This window comes from Bombina bombina, chromosome 3, assembly GCF_027579735.1.
Source record: "Bombina bombina isolate aBomBom1 chromosome 3, aBomBom1.pri, whole genome shotgun sequence".
Classification (NCBI taxonomy): Eukaryota; Metazoa; Chordata; class Amphibia; order Anura; family Bombinatoridae; genus Bombina; species Bombina bombina.
The window spans coordinates 16,695,431-16,714,141 of NC_069501.1; the positions used below are offsets into that span (position 1 = coordinate 16,695,431).

Sequence of the window (18,711 nt, forward strand, 5' to 3'; positions counted from 1 at the left end):
CCAGCTGTCGCCTACGCTGTCCCCTTTTCTCTGTCCAGCGGTATATTTTCCCTTTTTCCCATAAGAATGTTTCGTTATCTGCCCCGCCCCCTCCGGTCTCTGCTCGTTCCCGGTACTTTTGTAAAGTCGGGTCAGTCTTAGACTCTGTCTCGAAAGCATCTGGGGTGTCCCAGGGTATGGGGCCTAACATGTCAGGCAAGGTCGGGGTAGGTCTTACCTGTGTCTCCCGCACTGGTGAGAGCTCTCGCTCCATCCGGGCTTGGGCCCGTGTAGTCACTGGGTCCGCCTCGTTGTTGCATACTGGAGCATAGGCAGAAGTCATGGGGCCCAAATCGTTTGCCCAGTAGTACTTCGGCAGGTAAATTATCCATTATGCCCACGTTCACAGCCCCCTTTCCCGCTCCCCAATCAAGATGCACTTGAGCTGTTGGAATTTTGTACACATCCCCACCCGCCACTCTAACGGCCACAGTCTGTCCGGATCGCTTGTGCTCTGGCACCAAATGACTCTGTACCAGCGTGATAGTAGCCCCTGTGTCTCTCAATCCCTCTGTAGATCGCCCCTCGAGCCATACCTTCTGCCGATGGTGCTGGCGGTTATCTGAGGCAGCATATACAGGGTCCACCTCGTGAAGCGGCCCCACATATCCCTCCATAGGGGCCTCTTGGTTAACACAGAGGGCCCGGGCCGGACGATAGGACCCAGAGGGGTAATTGTAATTCCTGGGTGTCTGGTGCGTATTAAGGGGGCAGCTAGCCATGAAATGCCCTGGTTGCTTGCATCGGTGGCAAGTCGGTCTGGGACGCTCAGAGCTGTTATTGTGTGGTCCTGAGTGTCGGACGGGCCCTGTGGGCACCGGGGCTCGGAATTCAGCACGAGGGGGTGCACGGTAAACCTCTCTGGGTTCGACCCGTGCTGGAGCTCGGTAGTTCATGGGTTCGTGAAGACGGGAGTCATAATGTTCATCGGCCAATTTGGCTGCTTCTTCTAAGGTAGAAGGCCGCCTGTCTCGCAGCCATTCCTTCCCTTGCTGTTCCATGCCATTATAAAAATGTTCTAAGAGAAACAATTGTAAAATTTCCTCCCCAGTCACCGCTTTACTTCCGCTCAGCCAGTGATTTGCCGCTCTCCGCATTCGGTGCGCCCATTCCATATGGGTATCGTTAGGCTTCTTTTTCGTGCCCCGAAACTGTCGGCGATACGTGTCCGGAGTTACAGCGTACCGTCGCAACAGTGTCTCCTTAACTAGCTCATACTGTGTCACTTCCTCAGCACCCAGAGTACGAAAGGCTTCCAGGGCTCGCCGCGGATAGTTTCCCAGACAATATCGTGGGCCACTCTCTGTTGGGAATCTGGTGCAGGGCACATTGCCTTTCGAAGTCCGCCAAATATTCATCAATCCCTGTCTCGTTCTCTAGGAAGGGTCGAAATGCCGCATAGGGTATCTTGGGCCTCCCAGCATTTTCGACAGGGATGATTACCTGCGGGGCTTCAGCATTGCGGTGTGCGTTCGCTAGGTTGAGTTCGTGGGCTCGAGTCTCTCGTATATCCTCGATCCGCCTCCGCCATCAACTGCTGTACCAATTCCATGGAGGGGTTCGGCCCGTATAATGAGAGCCTTTCCCGAACAATCCTGGTTTTTTTCGTCACTAATCGTGGTCGGTGTTTCCGCCATTGTGAAGCTCTGATCCAGTTCGGTCAATTCTGCGATCAGCTCTCTCCTCGGCCGGTTGCTGGCGTACCCCCCTCTGCTTTCAAGTAAATCCTTTAGGGTTGTACGCTTCAATTTTTCGTAAGCGCTCTCCATCCGTTCTGTACCTCTCCTAGGAAATCCAGGAAAATCCCGCCGCTGCCGCCAAATGTTACGGTTACCCTTAGTCTCGCTGAGAGATGGACCGCTTAGTAGCCTGGATCCCTATTGCTAAAGAGGGGAGAAGCTGCTTTCCATAGTATTCTATATGAGTCTCGCAAATATAGAATAATCTCCCTTAGCTGCAGTACAGCTAGGATACCCTTCTGCCCACAAAAACGAGTCAACGCTGCGATTGAGGGTCAAACAAGAACTCAGGACTGGGATGCCCAGCCTGCTTTTTATTAAGGTTACATGCACACAGGGCACTCCCAGGGGGAGAGGGGGGGAAGCACAAAATCCCCCATCACACATTTAGATAGAGAGCACTGTCCTTTGACAGGCCACAATAGGATTACAGTACTTAAGATAACAAGTTTACAAGTTCATCTTATCAATTAGCAGTCTGGCTCCAGAGGTGATTAGACAATAGTTTCTAAAAGCTGAAAAAAAAGTTAACTCTTTATGAAATGATACTTGTTACGGTTTTCTTGGAGCCCTTCTTAGGCGCTGGCTTGGCTGGTTCAGGCATTGCTGCTGGGAAATAAGCTCTTCACAACAAAATAACTAATGCTTCTGTAACAACCCCTAATCGTCCGCTCCCGATATCGGCTACTACATTTATTAATCCTATTCCACCACACTCCAACATCGCCCACACTATACTAAAGTTATTAACCCCTATTCCGCCGCTTCCCAACATCACCGCAACTAAATAAAGTTATTAACAATCTGACTACTTTTGCTAGCTATCAAAGAACTAGCAGGTACGCTCTGCACTTTTCCGGCCCAGCGTACCTGGTTTTTCAATCCGCCACCCTGGAGGCGGCAGATGCCATAGGAATTAATGTGAGTCGGAAAGCAGCGAAAGCTCATGTTCGCTGCTGCCCAATATCCCATTGATTCCTATGGGAACGTTTACACCTAACACCCTAACATGTACCCCGAGTCTAAAAACCCTAATCTGCCCCCCTACACTGCCACCACCTACATTATACTTATTAACCCCTAATCTGCCCCCCTACACCGCCGCCACCTACATTATACTTAACCTCTAAACCGCCACGCCCGGAGCCCCCCGCCACTCTAATAAACGTATTAACCTCTAAACCGCCGCTACCCGGAGCCCACCGACACCTACATTATACATATTAACCCCTATCCTGCCCCCCTACACCGCCGCCACTATATTAAATTTATTAACCCCTAAACCTAAGTCTAACCCTAACACCCCCTAACTTAAATATAATTTAAATAAATATAAATACATATTCCTAGCATTAAATAAATTATTCCTATTTAAAACTAAATACTTACCTATAAAATAAAACCCTAAGCTAGCTACAATATAACTAATAGTTACATTGTAGCTAGCTTAGGATTTATTTTTATATTACAGGTACTTTTGTATTTATTTTTAACTAGGTACAATAGTTATTAACTATTTAATAGCTACCTAGTTAAAATAAATACAAAAGTACCTGCAAAATAAAACCTAACCTAAGTTACAATTAGACCTAACACTACACTATAAATTAATTACCTAAGGTGTAATTAGGTGTAATTAGTTTAAAATTCTTGTAATTATTTTATTATTTTCTGTAATTTAGTGATTTTTTTTTTGTACTTTAGTTAATTTTATTTAATTGTAGTTAATTGTATTTAGTTTATGTAATTCATTTATTTATAGTGTAGTGTTAGGTGTAATTGTAACTTAGGTTAGGTTTTATTTTACAGGTACTTTTGTCTTTATTTTAACTAGGAAGTTATTAAATAGTTAATAACTATTTAATAACTATTGTACCTAGTTAAAATAAATACAAACTTGCCTGTAAAATAAAAATAAAACCTAAGATAGCTACAATGTAACTATTAGTTAGATAGTAGCTATCTTAGGGTTTATTTTATAGGTAAGTATTTAGATTTAAATAGGAATAATGTATTTAATGCTAGGAATATTTATTTATTTAAATTATATTTAAGTTAGTGGGTGTTAGGTTTAGGGTTAGACTTAGGTTTAGGGGTTAATACATTTAATATAGTGGCGACGGTGTAGGGGGGGCAGATTAGGGGTTAATAAATATAATGTAGGTGGTGGTGGGCTCCGGGAGTGGCGGTTTAGGGGTTAATAACTTTATTTAGGTTCGGTGGGCTCTGGGAGCGGCGGTATAGGGGGTAAAACAGTAAAGTATAGTGTGGGTGCTTAGTGACAGGGTAGCAATAAAGCTGTAAAAAAGCCGAAGAGCAGCGAGATCGATAACTGTTAGTTAACAACAGTCCGCTGCTCATCGCTCCATACTTGGTGTGCATTTTTTACAGCTTTTTTGATAATTTTGGAGAACGTATTCAGGTCTGCGGCAGCAATGTTAGGCGATCTTAGGCGAGCGTATTGGTGCGGCGAATGCAGGTAAGTTGACAGCTTGATAAATAGAGGCCTATGTGTACTCTTAGGAGAAAAAAACAAAGCTACAAGGATAATAGCAAAATATGTAGCAGACTGTCACATGACCAGAACCCCCAATCAGCCAGTGCCAGAGTGTCTGTATCTCTGCAGCCAGTGCCAGAGTGTCTGTATCCCCGCAGCCAGTTCCAGGGTATCTGTATCTCTTCAACAGTGCCAGAGTGTCTGTATCCCTGCAGCCAGCCAGTGCCAGGGTATCATGCCTTCTGGTTGTTGGGAAGGGGAGATGCATTTATTTTCCATGTATGTCAAGGGTGCAAAGGGTTTATTGTTGAATTACAGCTGTTTTATTATGAATAACTATTTTTTTCTGTGTATGTAACATAAAACTGTGTATGTTTTGCCCTCTAGAGCCTCTGTCAGAGCCTGTGCTGAATGTTACCTGCAATAAGAAGGATGGCAGCGCAGTGATTGTTTGTAGTGTGAAGAAGGGGACGGATCCTAAGTTCTCCTTGGTTTGGAATGGTCTCTCAAATAACAGCAGTGTAATATTTATTCATGCACCGGTCAATGGAAATGTCACCTGCACTGGGCAAAACCAGCTTGGTACAAAACACACCCAGATGTCGGCATTTTGTCCAGGTGAGTGTGATGTGACTTACCTGCCCTGGGGCTGATCCGCTCTCACAAGATGCTCCTACAGTATTAATAATGCTCCAGAGAATAGTTATGTATCTCACACTGTGCTAAGCAGAGCAGACCTCTATTACAATCACTACCTTTGGCTACAAAAGTCCTGTCAGAGCTGTAAATTAATAGCCCCTGTCTGTCTAACTTAGAGTCCTCTTTCATAGTCTTATTTTTGTTCTTTAATATTTTTTGAGGCATTAGACAATGCAGTATAACAATTTAAACACAAGGGATTACAAGTGGGCAAATTTGTCCATTTGTCGGAGTGCATTAATTAACCAGCCATTATAAGTGGAGCACTAAATTACAGTGCACGTTTGCTGGAGCAGTATTATTAACTAGCTAACATACATCTAGATTACAAGTTTTGAGCGCTATAGGTAAAGTAAAGAATGCAACAAAAGTGGTGTTATTTAACCCCCTATAGCGCTGCCATTACAAGTTTAAAAAAACCCTGCTTGCGCAGAGATTTTGAGCTCCATACCGCACCAAAATACAAGCAGTGTTTTGACGTGCTCGTGCACGCTTTCCCCATAGACATCAATTGGGAGAGCCGGCTAAAAAAAGCCTAACACCTGCGATCGCGGAAACAAAAGCCTTGTAATCAGCCCTATTGATGTCTATGGGGAAAGAAATGTTATGTTTAAATCTAACATAAACCCTACATCTAAACACCCCAAATCTGCCGCCCCCAACATCGCCACCACCTACATAATGTTATTAACCCCCAATCTGCCGCCCCCGATATCGCCGCCACATAAATAAATCTATTAACCCCTGTTACGGTTACCCTTAGTCTCGCTGAGAGATGGACCGCTTAGTAGCCTGGATCCCTATTGCTAAAGAGGGGAGAAGCTGCTTTCCATAGTATTCTATATGAGTCTCGCAAATATAGAATAATCTCCCTTAGCTGCAGTACAGCTAGGATACCCTTCTGCCCACAAAAACGAGTCAACGCTGCGATTGAGGGTCAAACAAGAACTCAGGACTGGGATGCCCAGCCTGCTTTTTATTAAGGTTACATGCACACAGGGCACTCCCAGGGGGAGAGGGGGGGAAGCACAAAATCCCCCATCACACATTTAGATAGAGAGCACTGTCCTTTGACAGGCCACAATAGGATTACAGTACTTAAGATAACAAGTTTACAAGTTCATCTTATCAATTAGCAGTCTGGCTCCAGAGGTGATTAGACAATAGTTTCTAAAAGCTGAAAAAAAAGTTAACTCTTTATGAAATGATACTTGTTACGGTTTTCTTGGAGCCCTTCTTAGGCGCTGGCTTGGCTGGTTCAGGCATTGCTGCTGGGAAATAAGCTCTTCACAACAAAATAACTAATGCTTCTGTAACAGTGCTCCCTTTCTGTGGAACACTCTGGCAGACACGGTCTGACCCCTTTTCGGGGCAGACTAAGGCTGTCCAGACCGCTGGTTATGCGGGGCTGAGGTCGGTTTGTCTGGACAACCCGTCGGCGTTGCCATTCTGTTTCCCAGGTCTGTAAGTAATGGTGAAATTGAAGGGTTGCAACGATAAGCTCCAACGTAATAGCCTGCCGTTATCTCCAGAGACCCGGTTCAGCCACACCAACGGGTTATGGTCGGTGACCAGGGTGAACTCCTGACCATATAAATAGGGAGTCAATTTCTTTAATGCCCACACCAAAGCCAAACACTCCTTTTCGACCGCTGCATAGCTGACTTCGCGGGGCAGGAGCTTCCGGCTGATGTAGGCAACAGGATGCTCCCCTCCATCTTCGCCTACTTGGCTGAGGACGGCTCCCAGCCCGAACATGGAAGCATCTGTATGGACGATAAAACGTTTGTTAAGGGCTGGGGCCGCCAAGACAGGAGCGTTAATTAGAGCATTTTTGAGAGCCTGGAAAGCCATTTCACAGTGGGGAGACCACAGGACCTGTCGAGGTAAGTTCTTCTTGGTCAAGTCAGTCAGGGGTTTGGCAAGTGTGCTGTAGTCTGGTACGAACCGTCTATAGTACCCTGCCGTGCCCAGGAAGGCTAGGACCTGAGTCTTAGTGATGGGGGTGGGCCAATTGGCGACAGCTTCTATCTTGGCCGGCTCTGGTCGCTGCTTTCCACACCCCACCCGGTGACCCAGGTACTGTACCTCGGCCATCCCAAAGTGGCATTTTTTCTGGCTTCAGAGTCAGGCCAGCAGCCCGGATCTGATCCAGAACCATTCCTACATGAGCTAAGTGGTCCTCCCAGGACTCACTGTGGATCGCTATGTCGTCCAGGTAGGCGCAAGCAAAACTCTGGAAGCCATCCAGGAGCCTATCCACCAAGCGCTGGAATGTAGCTGGGGCATTCTTCATCCCAAACGGCATTACCCTAAACTGATATAAGCCGAATGGGGTGACGAATGCCGACTTGGGGATAGCCTCCGGGGCCAGGGGAATCTGCCAGTAACCTTTGCAGAGGTCAATAGTGGTCAGGTAATTTCCCCTGGCTATACGATCGAGTAGCTTGTCTACCCTGGGCATAGGGTAAGCGTCCGTCACGGTTTTTTCATTGAGCCTCCGATAGTCTACGCAGAACCGGGTGGTCCCATCTTTCTTGGGCACCAAGACAACTGGGGAGGCCCAGGGACTATCGGAGGGCTCAATTACCCTGAGCTGGAGCATCTCATCGATCTCCTTCTTCATTCCTGTCCTAACTGCTTCGGGGATTCGGTACGGAGCCTGGCGCAAGGGAGCTTGTCCCGGAGTATCTACCTGGTGGGTGGTTAAAGTAGTGTACCCTGGCTTCGGGGAGAAGGTGAGGTGTTTGGACTGGAGGAGTTGGCTGAGCTGCTCCCTTTCAGTGGGGCTAAGTCGGTCTCCTATCTGAACCTGAGCCACTATACCTGTGGGGAGACTCTTTTCTAATAGGTCTGGAATGGGTAGACTGTCGGGGTCTTCCTGAGGGGAACAACATACGGCCGTCACGTTCTCTGGTCGCTCAAAATATTCCTTGAGCATGTTTACATGGAATGTCTTTCTAAGATTGTTGTCATGGCAGCTAGCTATCACATAAGTGGTGTCTCCCCTTTTCTCTACGATCTGGTAGGGACCCTGCCAGGACGCCTGCAATTTGTCTGTCTTCACCGGCTTAAGTACTAACACCTTTTGTCCTATGGTGAAGATTCTCTTTCGGGCCCCCCCGATCGTACCATACTTTCTGTCTTCTCTGGGCCAACTGGATATTAGCCCGCACGGATTTGGCTAATTGCTCCATTCGGTCCCTGAGTTCCAGCACGTATGGCACAATGGGGACACCGTCAGCCTCCATCTCTCCCTCCCAGTGCTCCCGGATCAGGTTTAGGGGTCCCCGTACCTTTCTTCCGTAGAGCAACTCGAAGGGAGAGAACCCTGTCGTTTCCTGGGGCACCTCCCGATAAGCAAATAGGAGGTGCGGCAGGAAGCGTTCCCAGTCTCGGTATTCCTGAGTGAACGTCTTGAGCATTTGCTTGAGGGTCCCATTGAACCTCTCACACAGCCCGTTCGTCTGGGGGTGGTATGGGGAGCTCAGGAGGGACTTAATTTTGCAAACCTGCCAGAGTTGTTGGGTCAATTCAGCTGTAAATTGGGTGCCTCGGTCGGATAGGATTTCTTTTGGAAATCCTACCCGGGAGAACACCTGTACTAGTGCATTCGCTACCGTATCCGCTTGTATGTTGGATAGGGCGACAGCCTCTGGGTACCTGGTAGCGTAGTCCACTACGGTAAGAATGTAGCGCTTACCGGAGGGACTAGGGGTAGCCAGTGGTCCCACTAGGTCAATAGCAACCCGGCTGAAGGGTTCCTCTACAATGGGCATATTTACTAGATGGGCTTTAGGGTGATCGCCTCGCCTTCCTACTCGTTGACACACATCGCAGGTGTTACAGTAAGTTCTAACGTCAGCGTGCACCCCTGGCCAAAAGAACGTGTGAGTAATGCGGTGTAGGGTACGGGTTATGGCTAGGTGGCCTGCTAAGGGGATGTCATGGCCTATCTTGAGGATTTCTTGACGGTATTTGTGGGGCACTACCAGCTGTCGCCTACGCTGTCCCCTTTTCTCTGTCCAGCGGTATATTTTCCCTTTTTCCCATAAGAATGTTTCGTTATCTGCCCCGCCCCCTCCGGTCTCTGCTCGTTCCCGGTACTTTTGTAAAGTCGGGTCAGTCTTAGACTCTGTCTCGAAAGCATCTGGGGTGTCCCAGGGTATGGGGCCTAACATGTCAGGCAAGGTCGGGGTAGGTCTTACCTGTGTCTCCCGCACTGGTGAGAGCTCTCGCTCCATCCGGGCTTGGGCCCGTGTAGTCACTGGGTCCGCCTCGTTGTTGCATACTGGAGCATAGGCAGAAGTCATGGGGCCCAAATCGTTGCCCAGTAGTACTTCGGCAGGTAAATTATCCATTATGCCCACGTTCACAGCCCCCTTTCCCGCTCCCCAATCAAGATGCACTTGAGCTGTTGGAATTTTGTACACATCCCCACCCGCCACTCTAACGGCCACAGTCTGTCCGGATCGCTTGTGCTCTGGCACCAAATGACTCTGTACCAGCGTGATAGTAGCCCCTGTGTCTCTCAATCCCTCTGTAGATCGCCCCTCGAGCCATACCTTCTGCCGATGGTGCTGGCGGTTATCTGAGGCAGCATATACAGGGTCCACCTCGTGAAGCGGCCCCACATATCCCTCCATAGGGGCCTCTTGGTTAACACAGAGGGCCCGGGCCGGACGATAGGACCCAGAGGGGTAATTGTAATTCCTGGGTGTCTGGTGCGTATTAAGGGGGCAGCTAGCCATGAAATGCCCTGGTTGCTTGCATCGGTGGCAAGTCGGTCTGGGACGCTCAGAGCTGTTATTGTGTGGTCCTGAGTGTCGGACGGGCCCTGTGGGCACCGGGGCTCGGAATTCAGCACGAGGGGGTGCACGGTAAACCTCTCTGGGTTCGACCCGTGCTGGAGCTCGGTAGTTCATGGGTTCGTGAAGACGGGAGTCATAATGTTCATCGGCCAATTTGGCTGCTTCTTCTAAGGTAGAAGGCCGCCTGTCTCGCAGCCATTCCTTCCCTTGCTGTTCCATGCCATTATAAAAATGTTCTAAGAGAAACAATTGTAAAATTTCCTCCCCAGTCACCGCTTTACTTCCGCTCAGCCAGTGATTTGCCGCTCTCCGCATTCGGTGCGCCCATTCCATATGGGTATCGTTAGGCTTCTTTTTCGTGCCCCGAAACTGTCGGCGATACGTGTCCGGAGTTACAGCGTACCGTCGCAACAGTGTCTCCTTAACTAGCTCATACTGTGTCACTTCCTCAGCACCCAGAGTACGAAAGGCTTCCAGGGCTCGCCCGGATAGTTTCCCAGACAATATCGTGGGCCACTCTCTGTTGGGAATCTGGTGCAGGGCACATTGCCTTTCGAAGTCCGCCAAATATTCATCAATCCCTGTCTCGCTCTCTAGGAAGGGTCGAAATGCCGCATAGGGTATCTTGGGCCTCCCAGCATTTTCGACAGGGATGATTACCTGCGGGGCTTCAGCATTGCGGTGTGCGTTCGCTAGGTTGAGTTCGTGGGCTCGAGTCTCTCGTATATCCTCGTCCGCCTCCGCCATCAACTGCTGTACCAATTCCATGGAGGGGTTCGGCCCGTATAATGAGAGCCTTTCCCGAACAATCCTGGTTTTTTTCGTCACTAATCGTGGTCGGTGTTTCCGCCATTGTGAAGCTCTGATCCAGTTCGGTCAATTCTGCGATCAGCTCTCTCCTCGGCCGGTTGCTGGCGTACCCCCCTCTGCTTTCAAGTAAATCCTTTAGGGTTGTACGCTTCAATTTTTCGTAAGCGCTCTCCATCCGTTCTGTACCTCTCCTAGGAAATCCAGGAAAATCCCGCCGCTGCCGCCAAATGTTACGGTTACCCTTAGTCTCGCTGAGAGATGGACCGCTTAGTAGCCTGGATCCCTATTGCTAAAGAGGGGAGAAGCTGCTTTCCATAGTATTCTATATGAGTCTCGCAAATATAGAATAATCTCCCTTAGCTGCAGTACAGCTAGGATACCCTTCTGCCCACAAAAACGAGTCAACGCTGCGATTGAGGGTCAAACAAGAACTCAGGACTGGGATGCCCAGCCTGCTTTTTATTAAGGTTACATGCACACAGGGCACTCCCAGGGGGAGAGGGGGGGAAGCACAAAATCCCCCATCACACATTTAGATAGAGAGCACTGTCCTTTGACAGGCCACAATAGGATTACAGTACTTAAGATAACAAGTTTACAAGTTCATCTTATCAATTAGCAGTCTGGCTCCAGAGGTGATTAGACAATAGTTTCTAAAAGCTGAAAAAAAAGTTAACTCTTTATGAAATGATACTTGTTACGGTTTTCTTGGAGCCCTTCTTAGGCGCTGGCTTGGCTGGTTCAGGCATTGCTGCTGGGAAATAAGCTCTTCACAACAAAATAACTAATGCTTCTGTAACAACCCCTAATCGTCCGCTCCCGATATCGGCTACTACATTTATTAATCCCTATTCCACCACACTCCAACATCGCCCACACTATACTAAAGTTATTAACCCCTATTCCGCCGCTTCCCAACATCACCGCAACTAAATAAAGTTATTAACAATCTGACTACTTTTGCTAGCTATCAAAGAACTAGCAGGTACGCTCTGCACTTTTCCGGCCCAGCGTACCTGGTTTTTCAATCCGCCACCCTGGAGGCGGCAGATGCCATAGGAATTAATGTGAGTCGGAAAGCAGCGAAAGCTCATGTTCGCTGCTGCCCAATATCCCATTGATTCCTATGGGAACGTTTACACCTAACACCCTAACATGTACCCCGAGTCTAAAAAACCCTAATCTGCCCCCCTACACTGCCACCACCTACATTATACTTATTAACCCCTAATCTGCCCCCCTACACCGCCGCCACCTACATTATACTTAACCTCTAAACCGCCACTCCCGGAGCCCACCGCCACTCTAATAAACGTATTAACCTCTAAACCGCCGCTACCGGAGCCCACCGACACCTACATTATACATATTAACCCCTATCCTGCCCCCCTACACCGCCGCCACTATATTAAATTTATTAACCCCTAAACCTAAGTCTAACCCTAACACCCCCTAACTTAAATATAATTTAAATAAATATAAATACATATTCCTAGCATTAAATAAATTATTCCTATTTAAAACTAAATACTTACCTATAAAATAAAACCCTAAGCTAGCTACAATATAACTAATAGTTACATTGTAGCTAGCTTAGGATTTATTTTTATATTACAGGTACTTTTGTATTTATTTTAACTAGGTACAATAGTTATTAACTATTTAATAGCTACCTAGTTAAAATAAATACAAAAGTACCTGCAAAATAAAACCTAACCTAAGTTACAATTAGACCTAACACTACACTATAAATTAATTACCTAAGGTGTAATTAGGTGTAATTAGTTTAAAATTCTTGTAATTATTTTATTATTTTCTGTAATTTAGTGATTTTTTTTTTGTACTTTAGTTAATTTTATTTAATTGTAGTTAATTGTATTTAGTTTATGTAATTCATTTATTTATAGTGTAGTGTTAGGTGTAATTGTAACTTAGGTTAGGTTTTATTTTACAGGTACTTTTGTCTTTATTTTAACTAGGAAGTTATTAAATAGTTAATAACTATTTAATAACTATTGTACCTAGTTAAAATAAATACAAACTTGCCTGTAAAATAAAAATAAAACCTAAGATAGCTACAATGTAACTATTAGTTAGATAGTAGCTATCTTAGGGTTTATTTTATAGGTAAGTATTTAGATTTAAATAGGAATAATGTATTTAATGCTAGGAATATTTATTTATTTAAATTATATTTAAGTTAGTGGGTGTTAGGTTTAGGGTTAGACTTAGGTTTAGGGGTTAATACATTTAATATAGTGGCGGCGGTGTAGGGGGGGCAGATTAGGGGTTAATAAATATAATGTAGGTGGTGGTGGGCTCCGGGAGTGGCGGTTTAGGGGTTAATAACTTTATTTAGGTTCGGTGGGCTCTGGGAGCGGCGGTATAGGGGGTAAAACAGTAAAGTATAGTGTGGGTGCTTAGTGACAGGGTAGCAATAAAGCTGTAAAAAAGCCGAAGAGCAGCGAGATCGATAACTGTTAGTTAACAACAGTCCGCTGCTCATCGCTCCATACTTGGTGTGCATTTTTTACAGCTTTTTTGATAATTTTGGAGAACGTATTCAGGTCTGCGGCAGCAATGTTAGGCGATCTTAGGCGAGCGTATTGGTGCGGCGAATGCAGGTAAGTTGACAGCTTGATAAATAGAGGCCTATGTGTACTCTTAGGAGAAAAAAACAAAGCTACAAGGATAATAGCAAAATATGTAGCAGACTGTCACATGACCAGAACCCCCAATCAGCCAGTGCCAGAGTGTCTGTATCTCTGCAGCCAGTGCCAGAGTGTCTGTATCCCCGCAGCCAGTTCCAGGGTATCTGTATCTCTTCAACAGTGCCAGAGTGTCTGTATCCCTGCAGCCAGCCAGTGCCAGGGTATCATGCCTTCTGGTTGTTGGGAAGGGGAGATGCATTTATTTTCCATGTATGTCAAGGGTGCAAAGGGTTTATTGTTGAATTACAGCTGTTTTATTATGAATAACTATTTTTTTCTGTGTATGTAACATAAAACTGTGTATGTTTTGCCCTCTAGAGCCTCTGTCAGAGCCTGTGCTGAATGTTACCTGCAATAAGAAGGATGGCAGCGCAGTGATTGTTTGTAGTGTGAAGAAGGGGACGGATCCTAAGTTCTCCTTGGTTTGGAATGGTCTCTCAAATAACAGCAGTGTAATATTTATTCATGCACCGGTCAATGGAAATGTCACCTGCACTGGGCAAAACCAGCTTGGTACAAAACACACCCAGATGTCGGCATTTTGTCCAGGTGAGTGTGATGTGACTTACCTGCCCTGGGGCTGATCCGCTCTCACAAGATGCTCCTACAGTATTAATAATGCTCCAGAGAATAGTTATGTATCTCACACTGTGCTAAGCAGAGCAGACCTCTATTACAATCACTACCTTTGGCTACAAAAGTCCTGTCAGAGCTGTAAATTAATAGCCCCTGTCTGTCTAACTTAGAGTCCTCTTTCATAGTCTTATTTTTGTTCTTTAATATTTTTTGAGGCATTAGACAATGCAGTATAACAATTTAAACACAAGGGATTACAAGTGGGCAAATTTGTCCATTTGTCGGAGTGCATTAATTAACCAGCCATTATAAGTGGAGCACTAAATTACAGTGCACGTTTGCTGGAGCAGTATTATTAACTAGCTAACATACATCTAGATTACAAGTTTTGAGCGCTATAGGTAAAGTAAAGAATGCAACAAAAGTGGTGTTATTTAACCCCCTATAGCGCTGCCATTACAAGTTTAAAAAAACCCTGCTTGCGCAGAGATTTTGAGCTCCATACCGCACCAAAATACAAGCAGTGTTTTGACGTGCTCGTGCACGCTTTCCCCATAGACATCAATTGGGAGAGCCGGCTAAAAAAAGCCTAACACCTGCGATCGCGGAAACAAAAGCCTTGTAATCAGCCCTATTGATGTCTATGGGGAAAGAAATGTTATGTTTAAATCTAACATAAACCCTACATCTAAACACCCCAAATCTGCCGCCCCCAACATCGCCACCACCTACATAATGTTATTAACCCCCAATCTGCCGCCCCCGATATCGCCGCCACATAAATAAATCTATTAACCCCTAATCGTCCGCTCCCGATATCGGCTACTACATTTATTAATCCCTATTCCACCACACTCCAACATCGCCCACACTATACTAAAGTTATTAACCCCTATTCCGCCGCTTCCCAACATCACCGCAACTAAATAAAGTTATTAACCCCTAAACCTCTGGCCTCCCACATCACTAACACTAAATAAACCTATTAACCCCTAAACCGCCAGCCCCCCCACATCGAATTAAACTAAATTAAACTAGTAATTCCTAAACCTAACGCCCCCCTAACTTTATATTAAATTTACAATTTCCCTAGCTTAAATTAAATTAAAAAACTAAGTTTAAACTAACAAACTAATATAATTATTAAACTAAAATGAAACTAACTACCAATTAAATAAAACTAAACTACACATTAAAAAAATCCTAACACTACTCTAAAAATTACAAAGTATCTAATTACAAAAAATAACAAACACTAAATTAAGGAAAATAAAAAACAAAATTATCCAAAATGAAAATGAATTACACCTAATCTAATAGCCCTATAAAATAAAAAAGCCCACCCAAAATAAAAAATAAAAAACTAGCCTACAATAAACTACCAATGTCCCTTAAATGAGCCTTTTGTGGGGCATTGCCCCCATTATATCAGCTCTTTTACCTGTAAAAAACACAAAGTCCCCGAACAGTAAAACCCCCAACCCAACCAACCCCCCAAAATAAAAAACCTAATTCTAAAAAATCCTAAGCTACCCATTGCCCTGAAAAGGGCATTTGTATGGGCATTGCCCTTAAAAGGGCATTTAGTAGTGATGTCGCGAATAGTTTGCCGGAGAATAGTTCCCGGCGAACATAGCTTGTTCGCGTTCGCCGCGGCGGGTGAACATATGCGATGTTTGATCCGCCCCCTATTCGTCATCATTGAGTAAAACTTTGACCCTGTACCTCACAGTCAGCAGACACATTCCAGCCAATCAGCAGCAGACCCTCCCTCCCAGACCCTCCTACCTCCTGGACAGCATCCATTTTAGATTCATTCGGAAGCTGCATTCTTAGTGAGAGGAGGGACAGTGTAGCTGCTGCTGATTTAATAGGGAAATCGATAGCTAGGCTAGTGTAATCAGTGTCCACTACAATCCTGAAGGACTCATCTGATCTCTGCTAAGGACAACACCCCAAAAAGCCCTTTTTAGGTCTAGAACATCAGTCTGCTTTTTTTTTTTTCCTGTGTAATCTAATTGCAGTTGCCTGCCTGCCAGCGTGTGTGTCAGGCTCACAGCCTATACTGTGCCCACTTGCCCAGTGCCACCACTCATATCTGGTGTAACAGTAGTGTACATTTAAAAAAAAAACAACACTTTTTTTACTGTGAAATAATAGCAGTCAGTTTCCTTCACACGTGTCCCAGACTGTCTGTATATCTGCAGCCAGTGCCAGGGTGTCTGTATCTCTGCAGCCAGTGCCAGGGTGTCTGTATCTCTGCAGCCAGTGCCAGACTGTCTGTATATCTGCAGCCAGTGCCAGACTGTCTGTATATCTGCAGCCAGTGCCAGTGTGTCTGTATCTCTGCAGCCAGTGCCAGTGTGTCTGTATCTCTGCAGCCAGTGCCAGTGTGTCTGTATCTCTGCAGCCAGTGCCAGGGTGTCTGTATCTCTGCAGCCAGTGCCAGGGTGTCTGTATCTCTGCAGCCAGTGCCAGGGTGTCTGTATCTCTGCAGCCAGTGCCAGTGTGTCTGTATCTCTGCAGCCAGTGCCAGAGTGTCTGTATCTCTTCAGCCAGTGCCAGAGTGTCTGTATCTCTTCAGCCAGTGCCAGGGTGTCTGTATCTCTGCAGCCAGTGCCAGGGTGTCTGTATCTCTGCAGCCAGTGCCAGGGTGTCTTTATCTCTGCAGCCTCTGCAGTTACCTAGTTAAAATAATTACAAAATTACCTGTAAAATAAATCCTAACCTAAGTTACAATTAAACCTAACACTACACTATCAATAAATTAATTAAATAAAATACCTCCAATGACCTACAATTAAACCTAACACTACACTATCAATAAATTAATTAAATACAATACCTACAAATAAATACATTTAAATAAACTAACTAAAGTACAAAAAATAAAAAAGAACTAAGTTACAAAAAATAAAAAAATATTTACAAACATAAGAAAAATATTACAACAATTTTAAACTAATTACACCTACTCTAAGCCCCCTAATAAAATAACAAAGCCCCCCAAAATAAAAAAAATGCCCTACCCTATTCTAAATTAAAAAAGTTCAAAGCTCTTTTACCTTACCAGCCCTTAAAAGGACCTTTTGTGGGGCATGCCCAAAGAATTCAGCTCTTTTGCCTGTAAAAAAAACACATACAATACCCCCCCCAACATTAAAACCCACCACCCACATACCCCTAATCTAACCCAAACCCCCCTTAAATAAACCTTACACTAAGCCCCTGAAGATCTTCCTACCTTATCTTCACCTCGCCGGGTATCACACCGATCCATCCTGGCTCCGAAATCTTCATCCAAGCCCAAGCGGGGGCTGGCGATCCATAATCCGGCGGCTGAAGAGGTCCAGAAGAGGCTCCAAAGTCTTCATCCTATCCGGGAAGAAGAGGCGATCTGGACCGGCAACCATCTTGATCCAAGCGGCATCTTCTATCTTCATACGATGAGGAACGGCTCCATCGTGAAGACCTCCAGCGCGGATCAATCTTCTTCTTCCGACGTCCAACTGAAGAATGAAGGTTCCTTTAAGGGACGTCATCCAAGATGGCGTCCCTCGAATTTCGATTGGCTGATAGGATTCTATCAGCCAATGGGAATTAAGGTAGGAAAATTCTGACTGGCTGATGGAATCAGCCAATCAGAATCAAGTTCAATCCGATTGGCTGATCCGATCAGCCAATCAGATTGAGCTCGCATTCTATTGGCTGATCGGAACAGCCAATAGAATGCGAGCTCAATCTGATTGGCTGATTGGATCAGCCAATCGGATTGAACTTGATTCTGATTGGCTGATTCCATCAGCCAATCAGAATTTTCCTACCTTAATTCCGATTGGCTGATAGAATCCTATCAGCCAATCGGAATTCGAGGGACGCCATCTTCGATGACGTCCCTTAAAGGAACCTTCATTCTTCAGTTGGACGTCGGAAGAAGAAGATTGATCCGCACTGGAGGTCTTCACGATGGAGCCGTTCCTCATCGGATGAAGATAGAAGATGCCGCTTGGATCAAGATGGTTGCCGGTCCGGATCGCCTCTTCTTCCCGGATAGGATGAAGACTTTGGAGCCTCTTCTGGACCTCTTCAGCCGCCGGATTATGGATCGCCAGCCCCCGCTTGGGCTTGGATGAAGATTTAATTGTAGGTAATTGGAGGTATTTTATTTTATTAATTTATTGATAGTGTAGTGTTAGGTTTAATTGTAGGTAATTGGAGGTATTTTATTTAATTAATTTATTGATAGTGTAGTGTTAGGTTTAATTGTAACTTAGGTTAGGATTTATTTTACAGGTAATTTTGTAATTATTTTAACTAGGTAACTATTAAATAGTTATTAACTATTTAATAGCTATTGTACCTGGTTAAAATAATTATAAAGTTACCTGTAAAATAAATATAAATCCTAAAATAGCTACAATATAATTATAATTTATATTGTAGCTATATTAGGGTTTATTTTACAGGTAAGTATTTAGCTTTAAATAGGAATAATTTATTTAATAATAGTTAATTCGTTCATAAATTTCGTTAGATAAAAATTATATTTAACTTAGGGGGGTGTTAGGGTTAGGGTTAGACTTAGCTTTAGGGGTTAATACATTTATTAGAATAGCGGTGAGCTCCGGTCGGCAGATTAGGGGTTAATGTTTGAAGTTAGGTGTCGGCGATGTTAGGGAGGGCAGATTAGGGGTTAATACTATTTATTATAGGGTTATTGAGGCAGGAGTGAGGCGGATTAGGGGTTAATACATTTATTATAGTAGCGGTGCGGTTCGGTCGGCAGATTAGGGGTTAATTATTGTAGGTAGGTGGAGGCGACGTTGTGG

The 18,711-nt window shown here is 45.1% G+C and overlaps 1 protein-coding gene across 1 annotated transcript in view; it reads left to right on the forward strand.

Annotated features, from left to right (window-relative positions):
• The first annotated feature begins 4,354 nt into the window (after window positions 1-4,354).
• The window catches only part of LOC128652183 (uncharacterized), a 42,624-nt gene continuing 28,267 nt past the window's right edge, over window positions 4,355-18,711 (forward strand). Inside the window, exons 1-3 of the mRNA XM_053705121.1 lie at window positions 4,355-4,505; window positions 4,663-4,893; window positions 13,625-13,855. Of these exons, the coding sequence (XP_053561096.1) occupies window positions 4,355-4,505; window positions 4,663-4,893; window positions 13,625-13,855 (613 nt within the window). The remainder of the gene's footprint in view (window positions 4,506-4,662; window positions 4,894-13,624; window positions 13,856-18,711) is intronic.